Here is a 20,524-nt window from a genome sequence, read left to right as displayed (position 1 = left end):
GAGAGTCCTTGGCTCCCAGCCTGGCCCAGCCTAGGCTCTGCCTCCATCCACCCACACATGGCTTCCATTTCTTCCCTCTGTCTTCCCTTTTGAGTCTGGCTCTGTGTCCATTTTTAGGTTGCAGCCTCATCTTAACCTGATCATCTGCAAAGATTCATTTCCAAACTAGTCCCTTGTCAGCAGTGCCAGGGTTAGAATGGCAACGTGTTTTCAGGGGCCCACATTCCATCCACATAGAGGAGAGGGGAGGTGGTGCAGAATGCAGAGCAAGCTGAAGAGCAGAGGGTAAGGAGCAGCCAATGCTGCCTGGGTGACCTGAGCCAGAAGGTCAGATGTCCTTCCTTTTGGGGGAGCCCTTGTTGGTACCATGCCCTGTCACTGTCCTGTATCACTGGCACTTGGAAGCCCCCAGCTGGGTCACAGGCTCCCTGAGTCCTGATGTTGGCACCCCGGCCAGGGGCTGACTTCTTTCTATCAATGACCAGGGTATGATTGGTCTTTCTGTCAACACCCTGACATAACCAGCATGCTGGGTGTCCATTGGAAGAAGAAGGTCACTTAGCTTCCCAGCACACAGTTTTTCTGGCTCATAGGGACCCATAAGGCAATCACATGACATTTCTCAAGAGGCAGGGCACATGGGTCAGGAAACATCCAGGTTCTTTCTGCCTCGGCCTGGCAGAGTCTACCACTCCATGATGTGAGACAAAGGTTTGGATCCCAGTGTTTTCTGGAGGACCTCTGTGGGAGTCTCCCCAAATTTCCCTCTTAAGCTTCATGACCCTCCTTACCCCATGAAGCTGTTTAAAGGTTCCAGTAAGCTGTTGCCTCTAAAGATCTTTCAGGGTATGTAGCATGCAATTGCTATCCCTCGTGCTGAAGAGAGGGGGTCTACAGACCTGCCTGAAGACACACAGCAGGGGAAGAAAGGAGCCAAGCTTTGACTGTGTACATCTAACTCACAACCTGAGTTCCTGCCCAACTAAGCCCTCTGTAAAGACACTTTGGGGTCTCTGATTATTTGCAAGGTCTCTACCAGCATCTCCAGGAGGATTCTCACTTTCTGGAAATTCACCTACAAAGCCATGGAGAATGCTGGACCTGGGGCCCTCCTAGCAGAGCCTGGAGTCTCTACCTTCTTCCTGCATACATGTGCATATGTATGTGTGAGCACACATTGCTTGTGGGTGGTGCATATGTTGCACATGTTTGTAGGTATGCAGTCACATGCAGCTGCATGCACATATGTAGCAGTCAACCGCATCCCCGGTGAGGTGGGGTGGAGGAGAGGGCACAGGCCCTGGGGCCTTGTCCTGAACACCCGGAGAAGTGGCTATGCCTGGGGGAGTTTGTGAGGCAGAGAAAAAGAGACAATCATCAGCTTGCTGCGAATGTTCCAGGCTCCGAAGGGTCAAGAGCATATCCTGCCAACCATCACAGGATGTTCCCGGGATTTGTGCATTTAATTCTGTGAAAGTCATCGCAAAGATAAACACATTTAATCACTCTTGGTTGTACATTTAATGAACTGTCAATTTTTGGAAATGATTGCAAATTACATATTAAAAGGAGACAATGCAGAAAAAAAAGAAGAAATCAAGGAGACGATGATTAAACATTTAAAATGCAGACTGCCTTGGAGAAGCTAGGTTGTAAGGTCAGTGTGCCTGCAGTGCAGACAGCAGTTGCCCTACCATGTAAGGCTCATCCTGACAAACACACCTGTGCCACAACTTTCCACGACCACCTCCTGGTCACCTAATGCCAGAGACACAGCTCAGAGATTCACTTGAGGAAGATAGGGCTCCAGAAGGCACAGCTGGGAAACCCTCTCCACCATTCCCTTACTGCTCCTCACTGCCCCAATACCCAAGCCCCACCTCTGCCCCAGGGACTGACAACTGAGGATAAGCATCACCAGGCATGGAGAATTCAAGTCCAGCACCACAGATTAGAAAACTCAGGAAGCCGTGCCTGTCCTTTCCTTCTGCTTCGAAACACATTCTCCTTGAAATCTGAAGCGGGGACCCGATGACACCAACAAGACCAGAGCACCTGATTCTGCAGGAAATCAAGGACATTTCCTTCCCCACACTTCCTGGGATACTTGGGGTAGGAGCTGCCAGCCCAATCTGAAACCAATGATCTTTCCCAAAGCCTTTGCTTTGCAGATGGGTAAACTGAGGTCAAAGTTGGAAAGAGAATCATCAAGGTGGAGAAGATCGGAACTTGGAGCTCTGGACGTCTGGTCTGCATTAGCATTTTTAGGATTCATAATGTATACACTCACCCATGTTTCCAGTGCCTAGTAGAGGCCAGCCCCTGGATGGCCCACCATTGCCAACCCTGGCAACCTTGGCATTTGGAGGTCAATTAATGCATTGGATTTTTCTTTTGCCAGGTACTAAAGAAAGTGATGTCTAAAGAGTCTACTTGAGGAATGATGTATAAAAAAGAACATTTCTAGCTGAAAGTTGGTGGGTGGTTCATGCCTATAATCCTCACTACTCAGGACACTGAGTACTGAGGACCAAGGTTCAAAGCCAGCCCAGGCAGCAAAGTCTGATTCTTATTTCCAATTACCAATCAAAAAGCTGGAAGAGTGGTAGAGTGCCAGCCTCAGGGGGGAAAAAAACCTCAGAGATAGCACTGAGGCCCTAAATTCAAGCCCCAGGATTAGCACAAAATATATTAAATTACATTAAACACAATAACATTTCTACCAGACTTCTAAGCATCAAAGTGTTGAGCAGCTGCTTGCTTGGTTGTCAGGAAGCCTGTGTTCAACACTAGCTCTACAACCAGGATTCTTCCTCAGTTCCCCGCATTGTACAAGGCACTCCTTATAGGGCAAATCTAGACCTGGCTACTTCTGGTCTCTGTTATCCCAGAGTCAGGGCTGGCTTTCCCCCTCTGTCCGCCCTCTCCCCATACTCTTGTCCTTGGTGAATGTTCCTCTTCCCTGTTTCCTGACAATTGGCAGTCCTGTTTTACTTTCATCATGAACTAGCTAAAGGATCTTTTTTGATGTACTGAGTTTGAGTTCAGGGTTTTATGCTTGCTAGGGAAGGTGTTCTACTACTTGAGACACATCCTCAATCCTTTTTACTTTCATTATTTTTTACATAAGTCTTGAACTCTTGTTTGGAAGGCCTCTGAGATCCTTCCACTGAGATCTTCTACTACTGAGATCTTGCTCTTTTCCAGCTGAGATTACAGGTACAAGTTACTGCTCCCAGACTCATCAAAGTAATTCTATCGCCATTTGTCCAAGCCCCTATTTTGTAGCTGGCAACACTTTAGCCAGAGAATGGAGAGACTTCACCAGCGTTAGAGAAGACTGATTTCTTTGCAATACAGACTGGCAAGACCCTGTCCAGGACTCAATTCCTTGGGTTCCTTTTTTGGGGGCGTAGGGGGAGTACTCTTTTTTTCTCTCATTTTACCTAGACTTGTGTTTTCAGATTGTGGAATATCACAGGTTGATTTTTTTAATGCCTTTTTTTTTTTTTTTTTTTTTTTTTTTTTGCCAGTCCTGGGCTTGAGCTCAGGGCGTGAGCACTGTCCTTGGACTTTCTCAAGACTAGAGCTCTACCACTTGAGCCTCAGCACCACTTCTGGCTTTTTTTCTATGTATGTGGTACCGAGGAATCGAACCCGGGTCTTCATGCATGCTAGGCAAGCACTCTAAACACTAAGCCAAACTCCCGGCCCTTTTAATGCCTTTTTAACCTGTGCTAATCTTCCTTTTTCCAGAAAAGTGTGGCCTGGGGCTTACTTGGGCCCTTCTTCAAATAGCAAATGGTATGGGTTGCATTTTCTTTTTATTGTGGTTAGAGATACACTGGTAGGATTTAATAACACTGTTTTATTTTTCCTTGTCTTTATTTTATGGTAACCTTCTATTTATAGTAAGTAATGTGGTCCTGGTTTCCCATTTATGGTAATGATATAACATATCTTTTTTTTTTTTTTTTAAAGCGAGCTCCTTTAAGTAAAAGAAACCTAAACTAAGAGTTGATTTAAAGAAAGCTATTAAGCGCATATCCGGCACTGGGGACAGGGTAGGTCATGCTGACTGAGGCCTTGAAGCTGGCTTATCGTCTCTGCTGGGGCCTGAAATGTCCAGGGACCTCAGCTGGACAGGGGCTCTGTTGGATAGCCCCCTGTTCTCCCTTCCCTGCTCCTGTGCTGGCTTCCTGCAGCTGCAGCTCCTTTCCCTCCTCTCTCCCCTCCCCTCTCAATTGCTCCAGGCTTCCTTTTCATTCTTTTAAAATGTATGTGGCACAGAAGGCTGAGATACAAGGATGGTGGTTCAAAGCCAGCCTGGGCAGACACATTCACAAGACTCTTATCTCCAGTTAACCAGGAAAAACAAAACAAAAACGAAGTGAACAAGCAGCTCAATGGGTAGGGGGAAAAAAAGTGAGAATTTGAGGCCATGAGTTCAAGCTGCACACACACACACACACACACACACACACACACACACACACACACACACACACACACACACTTTGACTGGCATCTCAGCTCCAAAACATTCTCACAGCCAGGCTCTTCCAAAAGCGTTGGTGAGTGAAAGGTCTTGGGGTTTCTCAGGACCGTTCTCCCCTTTATCTTTCTTTGGCAGTTGTAGGAATTGCCCCTGCCCACATTTTTTTACAGAGATTGCACAATTAGAAATTTCTCCCCTGGGGATAAGCAGGGTTCAGGCATCTTGTGAAAAAGTGGAGCCCAGGACTTCCTTATCCAGTCACCAGTCACTGTCGGTGGCCTGGGGGAAATACCTAACAAGACTAGCTACCCCGGCCCCCGGTCCACCCCCACCCCCAAGATTTTAGAAGGGATAGCCATGTCCCAGAATGCGCCTCAAAACTCTGACCTGACTCAGGGACACGGGACTCCCCTCACCTCCTACCAACCACTTATTCCTTAGTAAGAATCAGCTGACCACCCTTCTGGCAGAGATTGTGTGAAGATCCAGTGCCCACAGGGACCCTTCAGAGTGGGCGCCTGAGTGCTGGCACCCCCCCCCCAAAAAAAAAAGAGTTGCCAAAGATGCGCCCAAGCTGAGCCCTCTCCTCTGGGTTTGGTTCCCAGGTGGAAGCCATGGCTCAGACCCCACTAGCTCCGGGCTCCCTGTGGGGCAGGGAGCCGGAGTGGAGAAGCCAAACCTGGGTCCTGCGGTTCCCACATTGGTCTGCCCCGCTCCCCCCAGCCTGGTTGGAGCCCCAGCCGTGGGGGCGGTCTGAGCTCTCATGGGTTCTTCCCCAGCCTTGTGGGGAAAGTCTCCATGGACGCCCCCGTGCCTGCCCTGCAGTGGGGCCCGGGTGGGGACATGGAGCCAGACCTCCCCTTCCCCTCCGTAATCAATGCCCTGCCCGGGTCTCGCTGTCCTCCTCCGGGCCGGAGGATCTACTGAATTCCCACGAAGGGGCTCGGAGCGCGGGGAGGAACCCCGAATGAGGCCCAGGGCTCCCCCGAAGCTGGGACCCCGGCGAGGACCCCGAGCGAGACCCGGGAGCGGCCCGCAGCTGGGACCGCGGGCGAGGCCCGGGCGCAGACCCAGGGTGGGGACCCTGAGACGGACCCGCCCGCCGTGGAGGGGCGCCTAGCCGGCGTCCGCCAAGGCCGAGGCGCGGCGGCGGCGGCTGGAGGCCGAGGGGCGGAGGCTCGGGGCGGAGGGAGCGGGGAGGGCGGGACGGGGGGGAGCGGGGAGGTGGGGCTGGCGGCGGCGACGGGCGGGCGGCGAGCGAGCGGCTGCAGCTGCTGCCGGCGTCTCGGGGGCTCCAGGCTGCGGGCGGACGCCGCGCCGAGCGATCCGCCGCCGAGCCGCGCGAGGCCGCCGGAGTCCCGGCCGAGCGAGCGGGAGGGCGAGCGCCGCGCGTGTCCGCACCCCGCCGCCGTCGGGAGGACGGCCGCGCCCCGCAAGTTGTAGGCGTGTTGCGCCCGGGGAAAGTTTCCCCCGCGGCCGCCTGCGGAGTTGGCGCGGGCTCCGCCGCCGCCGGAAGGTAGGGCTCGTCCCGCGTCTTCCCGCGCGTCCCTCGCCCGGCGGGGAGACCCGCGCTGCTCCCTGGAGAGGGCGTGTGGCACGCGGGGAATCGAGTGGAATGGGGTCCGGGTCGGAGACGTCGAGGCTCCAAGTTCTGTTCTAACCAGCCCGGGGGTGGTGAGGAGGGGGACGTGGAGGGGGACGCGCGCGCCCTGCCTTCGCCGAGCGCGCCCGGGGCGCCCGGGCTACGGGATTCGCCCAACACAGGTGCAGCCCCTCGGGCGCCCAGCGATCGCGGCTGGGCAGCGGGGAGCTCCGCTGATGGTGGCATGAGAGGTGTGGTTTTCCAGGATCGGGGTTAAGGGGCCAGGGCTGTGCCCAGAGGAACGGGGTGCGCCCCACGACACCCTGTGAGAGAACCGCAGGGACCCCTCCACCCTGACCCGGGGTCGGGCGCCGAGGCTCGATCGCCGGGGCCCATCAGGGTCGCTGAGTGCATGCCGCCCCTTTCGGGGTCCCCGGCGTCAGAGCGAGAGGGGCGCACACCGCTCTCCTCCAGCGCTCCGGTGAGCAGACCCAGACCGGAGGAGCGAGGCCTCCGTGGGGTGCTGGGCGGCTCCGAGGCTCTGCCCGGCGCGATCCAGGGGGTGTGGTGGAGTCGGTGTCCAGGGTGCTGGGCTCGGTCCTGCCGCCAGGAGGCGCGCGGCCATGGCCCGCTGGCTGGCTCTTCCCAGACAGCCACCCCACACCGTGACCCATGGACCGCAGCTCCTCCGCGAGGCATGGGGGTCCTCTTCCGAAGGGCACCCCACAGCCTCCCTCCGCAGCCTGGGAGAGGGCTTCATGAGACTGCTTTTATCAGGGTAAATGTGGGGGGGGAGGGTCTCTACTGTTCTCTTACAGGGTGTCATGGAATGTACCCCTTTTCTCTGGGCACAGCCCTGGCCAGCACCCGGTGCCTTGAAACCACACCTCCCATCCCACCATCTCTGGGCCCCACCCCACCCCTGCTGTTTGCTCTCTCGCCAGAAAGGAGGAGAAACTTACATAAATGGAGACTGTTGGTTAGAACCTTCACTTTGGGGGGCGGGGGTGTTCTGGAAGTTGATGAAACCCTTTGGTAAAAGTAGGCCTTTGTGGCTGGGCCCTGGACAGATTTGGAGGGAGGGGTGTCTGGGGATGGGTAAATCGACCGACTCTTGTCCATCCTGTCTCTGGGTACAAGTAAACTGGAGGGCACAAGCTCCGGTGCTGGGGGCCCTGACAGAGCCCCACAAACCTGGGTCCAGGGGGTTGTGGCCTGGGGAGAGACATGCTGCTGGTGGAAAGCGTTCTTTTTGTCATGAGTTTTTAATATTGTAGGGACCTGTGAGAAATGACCCTATCTTTATCCCTAATTCTCTCCCACCAAACCCCAAGAAGGAGGGTACAAATGAACAGACCCCAGTCCCTGCAGCCATGGCTTAGAAGTTTCTATCTGTGCTCTGCTGGCAACAGTGCTCTTAGGACAGCCCCCACCCCATGCCCTCAGTTCCTGCAAAGGTGGTCGAGATGAGCCAGCTCCTGAAAGGCAAATGGGGTCTTGACTTGCATGCACAGATTTTTTTTTTCCAGTCATAGGGCTTGAAAAATTGGCCTGAGTGTTGTCCTTGAACTCTTTCTGCTCAAGGCTAGCACTTTACCATTTTGAGCCAAAGCTCCACTTCTGGTTTTCTGGTGGTTAATTGGAGATGAGAGCCTCACAGACTTTCTTGCCTGGGCTGGCTTTGAACCAAAATCCTCAGATCTTGGCCTTCTGAGTAGCTAGGATTATAGGCATGAGCCACGCGCTTCCCCCCCCACCCCCTAGATGATTTTGCTGGGCGCCATGAGACAAGATGCTCAGGACTGACTTGCCCTCAGAAAGATCAGGGTGGTTTCTATTTTGAATAGGAGAAGAGAGAGTAGAGAGGCGGAGAGGAAAGGGCGGGAAGCCCCACTGTCTGGATTTGTCTTTAAGACATTCCAGAAGACCAGAAAACAAAAAGGAGTGTTTTGTTTTTGTTTTGCATTCAGTGACTTGTGTCTCTAAAGAGAAGCCTGAGATGGGGTGGGGTGGGAAGGGGAGGGGAAGGCCCTTCCTTGGAGCTTGGGTGTGCTCTGGGACCGGAAGACCACAGTTTCTGTGCCCTAGCCCTTCTCTTTACTCCCTACCTACCCTCTGTGTCCACCTGGAGGGCATTGCCCCTTCCTCTAACTAAGGGTTGCCAATATCTGCATTCTTGTCTCCTCTGCTCCCACTTCTGAAATGGCATCAGGAATGTGGTAGTTCCAGGCCATTCTCTAGAAGCAGAAGTTAGCCTTTGTGTGTACAACATCATGGCTAGACTCCAAGAAGAACCAACTCACTGCTTTTTAGAAACTTCCTTATCGGCCTGGAAATAGCTCCCAAGTTGCTGAATAGTTTTTGCAAATGTGGGCTAGAGGTATCCACGCCAGGCAGGTTTAGAGGTACATGGCGGAAAGAGATTGTGGGGCCTTCTAGGAGGAGGCAAGGTAGGGGAGATGGATCACCCCTTTCCAGTCCCTTTTGCCCATGGGAAAAACCAATATCTGTGGCTGGACTGCCCATTTTTGGTGGGCCACTGCCTTCTCTTTCCAAATGGCTGCTCTTCTGGTTTATTTTATGAGCTATTGAGAAGGGAAATCAAGAACATTCGTTCCTGCTCAGCTCGTCCGAAGCCCAGGGAGAGCAGTTGGAAACCAGCCCTGTGGTCCCCGGGAGCAGATGATACCAGCGCATCAGGCATGTCTGCACCTGGAGGCCATAGAATTACATACCAGCCTGCCTCCTACAGGGTGCCCTTCTGTCTCCTGGGGCTGGCACCTTGGACCTACATGGGTGCTCTAGCTGATGGCAGTGGGACAGATCCAAAATCTTGTTTTCAAAGAAAGATGAGGCCCTGCATTTGTGGGTGGCAAGGCAGAGCTTTAATTTGGGCGCTTGTCTGACCATCAGCACTTGCTCACTAGTAATTGAATGGGTATGTACATGGGAACAGGCCAGAGCACTGAATGGAAAAAGCTGTAGAAACAGAAGTCAGGGGGCTTGTAATCTAGCTTTTAAGGGTTATAGACATAGCTGTGTGACCTCCACTAGTCTCTAGAAGGGAACCATCAGCTGTTGTGAGCTGTCAGTGAGGTAAACCTTGTAAAACACAGCCTAGCACATAGTAAGTGCTCAGTAAATATTCACTGTTATTGATCGTTGTCATAATTACTTTTGTTAGTGCTGTTGTGAAAGAATGCAGTCATGTTGGAAGGGTCAACGTTGATCCTCTCCAGTGTTCTGGGCCGTGGTAGGTAGCTTGTGTGTATGATGAGAGAGAGAGAGAAAACAAATACCTATCTGCTCTTAAATATAAGATGGTGAAATTGTTCTTAAGGTCCTCTTCTTCCCTGTCCCTAGTGGCACTAGTCCTGTGGCAGAAATTCCAGTTTGATATCACCAAGAACATCCTGGTCCCTGGCAAGCAGAATGACATCCCATCAACCAGTCTCTGCTCATCCCTTCCTCTCTGCCCTTCGTCTTCTAACCGCAGTGTGAAGATCATATATCAGAATAATAAGTTTCGGCAGATGAACAGCTCCCAAATTCACCCAAATCAAAGGTCCTTCTCCAGGAAGATACTTTCTGATAAATCCATGGTGCTCTGTCGCACTGCACTTGACTTGGCTGGCCTGGTCTTCCTCTCTGGGTTCTGCCCTTGGGCATGGCCTGGGCCAGGTCTACAGTTTAAGACTGGTTTGGCTGCCAGCTGTGGAAGCCTCAGTGGGCTGGGACAAGATGTGCTAGGCTACACCCTCTTTCTTCTCCCTCTGGAAGATTATGGCTCTGAGCCATCACATTGATGATGCTTCTGGGGACTCATTTTGGAACAGCTACACCTGCCAGGGTGTTCAGATAATCCCTCCACTTTATGGATCAGAGAGTAGGCTAAGAAAACCAGAGCATCAGGCTCAGGGGTGGGACTGAAGTTGGATCCTGAATTGACCTGGTTCCCCGTCCTGTCTTGTTTCTTCTTCCATCACAGCTCTCTGAGCACCCATATCTCAGGAAAGCTCCCAGAGACTTGGTCAGGCCCCCTTTCCCTGCTTCTGGTCTCCTGCCAGCTCTAAGTGTCTTCCATCATCCCCTCTTCCCTCCAGTTCTCATTCAGCCATCCTGGGAACAGGGCAGAGCTAGAGGTTTAGGAACATGGCTGTGAACTGAAGCCATCCTTATTCCTGCAGAGTGACAAGAGGGTGTTGTGGCAAGGGCAGGATTATTGTCCCGGGTCTGGGGTTGTTTCTGCCATTTTCACTGCTGGGTGGTCTGAGCCTGCTTATCTTTGAACATGAGAATCATTTCTTCAGTGATACAGGAAGCCGAGTGGCACTGACTGCCATAGCTCATGACTCCAAACCTTCATGATGCAACATTCTCACTCAACGTTTACATTCCTTGTCCTTACCCTGGTGCTCAGGGACCTAGGTAGCTGGCACCTCTGCCATCTTTGTGGTGTGGATATTACTGCGGGAGGGGACAAGGATGCTGGCAGGACCACATCAACACTCCCTTCCTCCACCTGGAGGTGACATGAACCATGGCAGCTCTAGGACATTAGCCGGATCTGTTATCTGGGTCCAGCCCAGCCACAACACTGGGAGAGTCAGCTCTGCCTTGTGTTTACCTACCCGGTAAATGTGATGCAGTCATGGCTTCTGAGAGTCCAGTGGTGTCACCAGGCTCTAAGACACCTCAGCCTCTTTGCTCCTCAGCTCTAGGGGGTGTCGCTCTTTGTGGATTATAGACAGTGAGTGTGTGGAGGTGATGTGTAGGCAGATGGAAGCATGTCTGAATGGATGGGCTGGCAAGGGGCCCCACAGAAAAGGCGCTAAGCCAGGGCCTCCAGCCTAGTATCCCATGATCCCCTTTGGCTTACTGAAACTGGTGCTTCTGAAAACTTCTTCCAGGCTCCTCCAGCACCATCTTTTGCTTGTGTCTCCTCCGTCCCCTCATAGGGTGGCCGTTGGGCTTTACTGGTATGTGACTGGTGGAAGGTGAGAATATGGGAATATTCCGGAAGTTAGGAGCAGTCAGGGGTGTGTGGTCGGAAAGCTGGAGTTTCAGATATTCATAGCCATGAGAATTGCTTTGCCATCTACTTCTTTCTGCCTCTTTTTGAAGGGGGCTACACCCAGATGACTACACTAGGTTCTAATCCCAAACGCTTCTCCTTAGCCCTTGCCTAGCTCCCTGAATCTGCCTGAATATGGAAAGCCTTAAAGAAGGGAGAGCTGTCCTGGTGAGTGACAGCCAGGGGCTGGCAGAGGCCAGAAGCTGGTACAGGGATGCAGACACTGGTTCCCATCCCCTGGTGGCCTCAGGCAGGCTCCTTTGCAGAAGTACCACAGCGTCCACTTGAAATGGGAGAAAGATGGTGAACCAAATACCAGTGCTACTTTGGGCTGGAGGATTGCTGCAGAGAGAGGCTTCCTGCCACCCACCCTGCCCCCCACGTGGCTGCCTCTCCTGCTGGGACAGATTGCAGCCTGCTCTGGCTGGCCAAGTGTGCAGAGCAGCCCGCGACCACCTGCTGCCTGACATTTCAGGCTTCTTCATCAGGGCAGGCTCAGTGCTCATGGCTCAGTGGCTCACTGGGCGTTTAGTTTAAGCTGTCCCACCAGGGTGGAGGGAGAGGTGTATCACCAGCCAGACCAGCGACATGCCCTCTGGGCTGCTCGAGGAATATCGGAGTGGGCCGAACACAAGCTTGGAGGGTGTGTGATTGCGATGAGCAGCCAGATGTTAGGGGGTCACATTGAGAAGTCCTGGCTGGTGCAGAGGTTAGTTACCCCTGGCACTCACAGTGCTATCCTGTGGCCTCTTTGAGGACACCTCATTGGGGTTGTCCCTCTCACAAAGTCATCCTATGTTGGTTGGTCTGTAGAGAACCAATTCTCAGAGAGGCCATCTTTACTGCTACCAGGACTGTACTTCACTGTATCTTTTTTTGGGGGGGGGTGGTGAGTGCAATTCAAGCCATAACAAATGGATAGTCAGGTCTAATAGGGGCATACCTATAATTTATGCACTTGAAAGGCGAAGGCAGGAAAATGGAAAGTTTTAGGCCAGCCTGGGCTAAGTAGCAAGACTTTGTCTCAAAACAAAAACAACCAGATGGATCATATGTTTGCCCCATTTTCTTTCTTTCCTGCCTGTCTCCTTCTTCCCTTCCTCTTGTCTGCCTACTCTCTCCTCTCCTCTTTCTCCCCTTCTCCCCTAGGTCCTCACTGAGCTTTTTTTTTGTTCAAGGCTTCTGGCTCTACCGCTTGAGTCACAGCTCCACTTCTGACCTTTTCTGTTGTTTAATCGGAGTTAAGAGTGTTACAGACTTTTTCTGCCTGGTCTAGCAATGAACCATAGTCCTCAGATCTCAGCCTCCTGCGTAGCTAGGATTACAGGCATTAACAATTGATGCCCTCCTTACGTTTGCTCTGTTTTATAACGAAAGAAACCGGTTTAAACAAGAAACGGGATAAGTCATTTATCCAGTGCATCAGTTCTACAACTTTATTTTTTTTCAGATGCTTTAGTCTTTTCAGTAAGCTGCAGACTATGAGCCCCCTGTGGCCTGGTTCTAAGTGCAAGAAGACTCAGATGTGTACATCTAGATGCTCTTTGTGGGTAGCTGAATGTTTGCCAGTTTTTGTCACCCATCCTGCTCCCTCCCCAGGCTTGGAAGGCACTGACTGTCCAGGCTGAGCACAGGAAGCAGATACTTATAAGCATACAATCTGTGTGTTGGACTAGACACAGGCATTGGAAATGATGAAACGAAAGGCACCATTTGTATTTTTTCAGTTTTTTTCTGAGGTGATGGCTGATTCTGTTTTCTCTGGAGTCCAGATGAACTGGCCTTGTTTGGTATTTAGCCTGGATTTACCCTTAATGGATCACTTCAACCTGTAAAAACCCTGGCTCTGTTTCCCCAGGGGTAGGGACTGGGTATCTCTGCAGCTCCAGATCCCATGCATTAGGGGCACAGGAGGGCTCAGATATAAGCCTCTCCTGGGTTCCAGCTAACAGATTGGGAAACCTGCCTTGGTGGGGAGGCAAGTAATTTGTCTACACAACCCCTGAGATCAAAGCTTTGCTGATGGCCTGTTGCTGCATCCATAGATGACTTGTTGACAGGAAGGGTTTTTGGTTTTCGTTTGTTTGTTTTGGGTTCCAATTCTGGGGCTTGAACTCAGGGCCTGGGCACAGTCCTTGAGCTTTTTTTTTTTTGCTCAAGATTAGTGTTCAATCACTTGAGCTGTAGCTTTACTTCTGGCTTTTTTGGGTAGTCTATTAGAAATAAGGGTCTCATGGACTTTCCTGCCCAGGCTGGCTTCAAACTGTGGTCTCCAGATCTCAGCCTCCTGAGATTAAAAGTGTGAGCCACCAGCACCTGGAACCAGGAGGGTTTTGTTTCGTTTTGTTTTGTTTTGTTGTTGGTGGTGGTAATGGTGGAACTTAAACACAGGGCCTGGGCATTGCCCCTCAGCTTTTTGCTTAAGGTTAGCCAGAGTTCCACATCTGCTTGCCCTTCCTTCCTTCCTTCCTTCCTTCCTTCCTTCCTTCCTTCCTTCCTTCCTTCCTTCCTTCCTTCCTTCCTTCCTTCCTTCCCTCCCTCCCTCCCTCCCTTCCCTCCCTCCCTTCCTTCCCTCCCTCCCTTCCTTTCCTCCCTTCCTTCCTTTCTTCTCTCCCTCCCCTTCCTTTCTTCCCTCCCTCCCCTTCCTTTCTTCCCTCCCTTCCCTTCCCCCCTCTCCTTCCCTCCTCCTCCTCCTCCTCCTCCTCCTCCTCCTCCTCCTCCTCCTCCTCCTCCTCCCAGCTTATTGGAGAATACAAGTCTTACAGACTTGCCTGCAGTCCTCAGATCTCAGCCTCCCAAGTAGCTAAGATTACAAGCATGAGTCATCAGGGCCCGGCTCTCTAGAAGCTTCTTTGCTAGAAAAGCAAGTGGTGGAGTCAAGGCTGCCCTGGTCTCTGAGGTAGCCCTGCTTGTGTTGTAAAAGGGCAAGGTATAGCCAGGTGGAGGTCCTCAGGCACTGCTGGGGCACAGGGGCTTTACCTGTTTCCTCGTTTGTTTCTAGAGACCCATGGCATCCTGAGAACCCCAGTAGGACCAGAGGACACGCTGTTGCCAGAATTAGGGAACTAGACTAAAACATGGACGGAACCTGCAGATAGATAACTGTCCCCTGCCATTTCTCAGCAGATGTGACAGGGATCACTGACTTTGGAGTCCTGAATCAAAGTCTGGGATAGGATCCCATGTCCTCCAAGCTTCTGCTCTCTCCACCTCCTTCGAATCAAAGAAGAGAGAGATGTTGATTGGGGTCTAGAGTTCTCTTTTGAACTCCAGAGTCCTTGCGCCTTCCCCCCTCCTCGCCCAGAGCCCCCAAGGCTCAGATCCCCAGAGGGAAGTACTCTCCAAGCCCAGGTAGGGGTTTTGCTGGGAGTGGGGATGTTGTTTAAATAAGGGGGACAGAGGACATTTCATGTGGGCTTGGTTTTTCAATAGCTGGGATGATATGCATAACATTCCCTCCCTTTCATTTGATAATTTTTTCCTTCTCAAAGTAGTTTGAAGAAAGAAAGTGTCTGATGATTTGCTGCACAATGAGCTCAAATAAAAATATTCTTTTTAAACAGTGGTTGCTATGTAATTGAATTTAAATAACGGGCAATTTTTTGTTTCTAAGTAGCCCAAGCACTCATAAAAAAATCTATTCAAACCTGTTTGAGGGGAGGGAGGCAGGGGTAGAGAAGGGCTCATTGGCAGAATCTGGAAAAAATAATTACAATGATAATGATGTAGTGAACTGAAGTTGTTTGTGTGTGTGTGTGTGTGTGTGTGTGTGTGTGTGTGTGAGAGAGAGAGAGAGAGAGAGAGAGAGAGAGAGAGAGAGAGACAGAGACAGAGACAGAGACAGAGACAGAGACAGAGACAGAGACAGAGAGTTCATGCATGTCTGCTGATGAGCATAGAGCAGGATTCACACTCAGCAAGTTCTAGCTTTGGTTGGCACAGATAGGGTTCAAACCCCAGCTCTGCCCCTCACCAGCTAGCTGCCTGATGTGTGGCACATTCTTCATCCTTTCCAAGATTCTCTCCTCAGAAAAGAAGAGGCAGCAAAGATAGGGTCAAGGACCAGGAGTTCAGTCTAGTGGTAGAGTGCTTGCCTAGCATGCACAGAAACCTGGGTTCGATTCCTTGGTACCACATACATAGAAAAACAGTCAGAAGTGGTGCTGTGGCTCAAGTGGTAGGGCTCTCATCTTTAGAAAGCCCAAGGACAGTGCTTAGGTCCTGAATTCAAGCCCCAGGACTGGCCCCCCAAAAACAGTGTCAAGTTCCTGGCCTGGTGTGGGGCATGGGGGACTTCCTCCCTTCCCCTCTCTGCTCAGCTGCTTTGCTGTGACCACACTGGGTCTGTGCAGTGTTCTCCATGATGCCCAGAGGTCCAGTTGGACTGGGGTTTTATTACCCCCATTTCTCAGAGTGGAGCCTGAGCTGCAGAGGTTTCAAAGTTTGATAGGAAGGGATAGAAGAAGGCAGAAAGGTTTTTCTGTTGGAGGCAGAAGTAGTTGCTGCTTCTTGTTCCCTCCCTCCCTCCGCCCTCCCTTCCTTCCTCCCTCCCTCCCCTCCCTTTCCACTGAGTTTTGAACTTAAGACCTCAAGATCTCAGTCTCCTGAGTAGTTAGGATCACTGGTGCCGGGCTCCTTTTTACTTCACTGCTCACATTGTGCTCTCACTGGAGACCAGGGCTGTGAACGCTTCAGCCTTCAGTGCATGACTAACGGCCCCTTCTGGCCTCACACTCAGCCACGCCAACCATCAGTCTCTTTCCGTGGTGTTTGTTTCTCTGTTTGGCCTTCTCTTCCACTCCTCATCTCCCTGGTCTCAAGTACCAGGGGCCCCTCCCTCACTCTTGATGTAGCTTGGGCAGCGCCCCTCCTCCATGGGGAGGGGCGGAGGTTGAACTAGGTATCCACATGCATTCTGAGCATCCAAGGCCTGATCACCATTCTTCCTCTCCTGCAAACTGTCAAGCTGCCAGCGGCTCTTTCTCAGGGGTCCTGCATGCATGAGGGCTTTGGCAGGCAAAGCAGTCCAGGGCTGCTCCCTGTGGGCAGCTCCCTGGCTCTTTTCTACAGGGAGACAGCCCCCTTCCTACTCTCATGGGACAGGAAGGGCTCAGAATGTAGCATTCTGCTGGGGTACCAGCAGGTCATCTGGTACAACTGGATCCCTCTGTCCTTCTGGCTGTAGGGGTATCAGTAGGGATAGAACCCAAGAATGGACAGACATATGTGCAAGCACATGTGGTTCCTGTCAGGCCCTGAACCCATGTCTTGCAGCAGCAGCACCAACTATTGTGTCAGAAACAATTGGGTTCTTCTCTTTAGTCCTGGTGATTGAACATGGCCTCATGCATGCTCGACAAGCTTTCTGCCACTTGAGTCACGCATGGCCTGTGGCCTGTAGGTGGGACAGATGATGACCGTGTCTCCTAGAAAAGAAGCAGCAGGGTTAGGTCAAGCTTTCTTTCATAGGTAGAAAGAGCCACGAGGGGTCACGGTTAAAGCTGGTACTCTGGAATCCAGTGCCGTCACACTCTGGTTGGTTCCATCCTGAACTAGCTGCCTTGGTGCTTCTCCTTGCTTCTGTGTGAAACTAGCTGACAGCAGGGCAGGTGGCTGGGAGAAGGGTGTAGCTGAGGGCAGGATGGAGGGAGCAGGGCTTCCTGGTAACAGGAGTTCCCACGTCTTTGAGATCTTTTTCCGTTGCACCTGTTAAGCCATCTCTGGGGTGAGGGGGGAGGGGAACAAGAGGAAGATCCCTCAAACCTGCAGCATCTTAGGAGTCCTGCATTGTCTTGGCCGTGGACAGACAGACAGACGGTACTTTTTTTTTTTTTTTTTTTTTGTCCCCTGGCCTCTGGCTCCCTCCTTAGAAGGAAAAGATCGGATTAAAGATGAAGCTGCTTTTGAGAGAGGAAATGCCATTGTAACACAATCCCAGGTCCCATTTCAGGGTATGTTTGTCTAAAAAATGATCTCAAAAAGGCAGCCTTGCAGATGTTAGGAAAGTTTTAGTTTTTCCAAAGAAAAAATTTTTTTAAGACAAATAATTTCTAGCCCGAGTGAGGGGGAAAAGATCAAGAAGGAACCATCTGGTCTGATGGAGAGGAGAAAATGAGTTTGCTTGGTTTTCATTTACAGCAAAATATGGGGTGAGTTCATCTGCAAACGTTAATAGAGACGGGAAGTGGGAGACAACAGGCTTTGGGGGTGGCTGCAAACACCCGGGCTGAGCCTCCTCCGGGGCGAGGTGCATTATCACTTTGGAAAAGGGCAATTTCTAGAGACGTCAGATCACCAATCTCAGCTGCATTAGCGAAAATCTCTTTCTCAAAGCCCAGGGATCAACGAGAGAAGGGCGCCTGTCTGCTCCGGGATGTGGGCTCCTCTGTGAGCTGGGAGCTTAGTCTGCAGCCAGCCTAGGCTCTGTCTCTGCTGTTTACTGCTTAGCAGGGAAGAAGGGAAACAGATGTGTTTGGCTTGAGATGAATGAGGTTCCCATCATGTTTCTGGCTTTTCCAAGGGTTCCTAATTGGTTGGGAGAAACTCTGTAGAGAGGGGAAACAGAGTCCTAGATTAGAAATGGGGTATAGGTTTAAGGTTAGCATTGCCCAGAGCTTGTCCTGATGACTTTGGGTAAAGCTGGGAGTAAAGCACTAGGTCTCTCTGGGCGTGCTTGTCCTCTGTAAAACCCTGGCTGGGGAAGAGGGACCCTAAACAAAACCACACCAGGGTGGAGACAAATCATCTTCACAACTCAGTTCATAAGTTGGCAGGGGGAGTAGAATGTAATAAGCTGGAGAGCGGGCCAGGCTTGAGGTTGTTTTTTCTTTCTGTCTCCGATACTCATTCTGGGTTTAAGAATCTTGAGGCTGCAGAAAAAAGAAGCCAGGGTTCAGAGACCAATGCTCACCATCAGGACCAGCAGGATACAGCTGGAAGACCTGACAGGCACATCCTTTTCATCTCAAATGCCAGTGATGATTGATTAGCAGGGCCTGCCTTGAGCCCAGTGATGGACAGATGGGCTGTTTATCCAGCTTCAGCAGGAAGGAGTGCCAAGATCAATTATTGATGACTTCTCTAGTTATAGGAGGGTATACAGTGTTAGCATATGAATGTAGAATGCCTCGGAGGTGCTGGGAAGTAACTGGGTGCTATGTGTCCTAAGGTGATGGGTCACATTTCAAAACAATCTTGCTGAATATCATCCTTTCTCAGAAGGTCAGTGGGCAGGACAAAACTGGACTACTCCATGTGTGTGTGGGGGTGGGGGTGTTGACTAGACTTTTTGGATACTTTTGATATAATTTATCCTGGTGGAAAACATTGAGCACTGTCAGCCTGTTTAGGTCTCCATTGGGTCTTCGTTGTGGAATGGCATCCTGAAGTTTGCCCCACTGGACTGTTGACTTTGTGGGTCATCAGGGAAGCCTCAGGAATTCTGGCTAGTGACAAAAATTAATGAGGTACGCTGGCCAAAGTTGCAGGATGGTGGCTTGCAGGGCACATTTATCTGCCCAGGTGTTTTGTTTAGCACTCGCAATGTATTGCACATGACACTGACCAGGCACTGACTTGGTGGGAAGTGAAACTCAAGCCCAGCATCCATGTGCCCATGTGCAATTCCGCTCTCTGGTGTGTACCCAGCCAAAGTGCAGCTCAGATGTGCTCTGTAAGAGGCACAGTGAGAATGCCCAGCTTAGTTATCCACAGCAGACAATAGCTGGGCCAAACCAGCGTCCATAGACAGCAGAACCTAGAGGAGCTGTAGAGTCACACCAGTGAGTGTGATGTAGCCACAAGGACGTGAACAAACACTGCGACTGCAGCCAGAGGCCTCTCAGCACCTGCATGCATGTTTGGGTGTGAGGAGACGCCAGACATGAGCAAATTTGTACCAGAGTTCAAAGTCAGCAAAGTGTACCCATGCTGCAGATGTGGAAACGTTGATTCCCTGTGGGTTGGGTGTGGGTGTGGGTGTGGGAATCTGAAAGAGCCCAGGGGACTCCTTAGTGCCCACCTGTGCATCGTTCTGGTTCTGGATGGGAGGGCAGGTGTGGCTGGTGGCCGTATGTGCACCTGTGTACATCAGACCCAGGTGCTTTTTCTCTCTATTACACTTCAACTGCTAAAGGCCTTCTAAAAACACAGAAAGCAGCTGAGTCAAATCAGCTGAGAAGTGGGAGATGGCATGTGAGGCTGGGTGGGTTCTGCTTTTCTTGCTTAGTGGGGTGCTTGGCCAGTCTAGACTCTGGTGTGGGCCCCGGGGCCACCTCCTTTCAAGTAGATCCTTTCAGGGCTACAGTTCACCACTTGAACCCACACCTCCAGTTTAGGGTTTTGTTGTTTTGCCAGCCCTGGAGCTTGTACTCAGGGCCTGAGAACTATCCTTGGGCTTTCTCAATGCTAGAGCTCTACCACTTGAGCCATAGCACCACTTCCGGCTTTTTTCTATGTTTGTGGTACCAAGGAATTAAACCCAGGTCTTCATGCATGCTAGACAAGCACTCTACCACTAGGCCAAATTCCCAGGCCCCAGTTTAGGCTTTTGCTTTGGGGTTTTTTGGCTGGTTTATTGGAGGTAAGTTTTGAAGATTTGTCTGTCAAGGCTGGTTGCAAACCACAAACAATTCTCAGATCTCAGCCTCCTGAGTAAGATTATAGGCATGAGCCACTGATACCCAGCGAGCTTCAGGGAGTATAAAATAGGGATGAGGAACAGGCAAAAGGAGAGAGATTAGGGAAATAGGGAGAAGTAACAACCCTACTCATCTGGTAGAGGTGACACCCCTCTTCTTCCTAGGGACCCTGGGTAGTGAAGACCCTCTCCTCTTCCCCAAGAAGCTGGGAAACCAAGATAATGGCACTGATAAAAAAACAAAGCTCATGAGGACCCCAGAGTAGAGTGGCAGTGGGGACAAGTGACCCCCTCCAGTGCTCTCCTAGGGGTGAAGGGAAAAGTGAACCAATCATGAAGAGCTGCTGTAAAAGACAGACCCCATGAGCCTGCAGGAAGCTACCGATTTCCAAGACCTACTTCTCTCTTACACTGAGAAGTCCCAGCATGCCTGTGGTGCTTTCCCAGCATGCCCGTGGTACTCAGCTGAGCTACACTTGCCCCATCTTCCCCAGCCTATCTGGGGGGTCCCCTCCTGCTGGTTGTTGGGGAGACTCCATTGCCAGGAAACAGCCACTAAGCATGGCTTTGCTTTGACACTGTTGGGGTGGGAGATAGAAAACCCATTCTCTGGTCCTTGGCAGCACCCACCTCCCTGATTCAGCCCTGGGTATGTACGTAGGCCCAGCTGCACCCCAGGGCAGACCCTTTACTGTGGGTGTCCCATGAAGTTCCCAGGTGAGCTGGCCACGG

General features: G+C 51.6%; 1 protein-coding gene across 1 annotated transcript in view; it reads left to right on the top strand.

Moving 5' to 3' along the window:
• Positions 1-5,296: 5,296 nt before the first annotated feature.
• The window catches only part of LOC150052927 (uncharacterized), an 83,548-nt gene continuing 68,320 nt past the window's right edge, over positions 5,297-20,524 (top strand). Inside the window, exons 1-2 of the mRNA XM_090349242.1 lie at positions 5,297-5,333; positions 5,609-6,014. Coding sequence (XP_090205368.1) covers positions 5,297-5,333; positions 5,609-6,014 — 443 coding nt within the window. The remainder of the gene's footprint in view (positions 5,334-5,608; positions 6,015-20,524) is intronic.

This window comes from Megascapheus bottae, chromosome 16 (genome assembly GCF_031878675.1).
Source record: "Megascapheus bottae isolate mThoBot1 chromosome 16, mThoBot2.hap1, whole genome shotgun sequence".
Lineage (NCBI taxonomy): Eukaryota > Metazoa > Chordata > Mammalia > Rodentia > Geomyidae > Megascapheus > Megascapheus bottae.
Note: the sequence above shows the minus strand (reverse complement) of the source record. Positions and strands in the feature narration are given on the sequence as shown.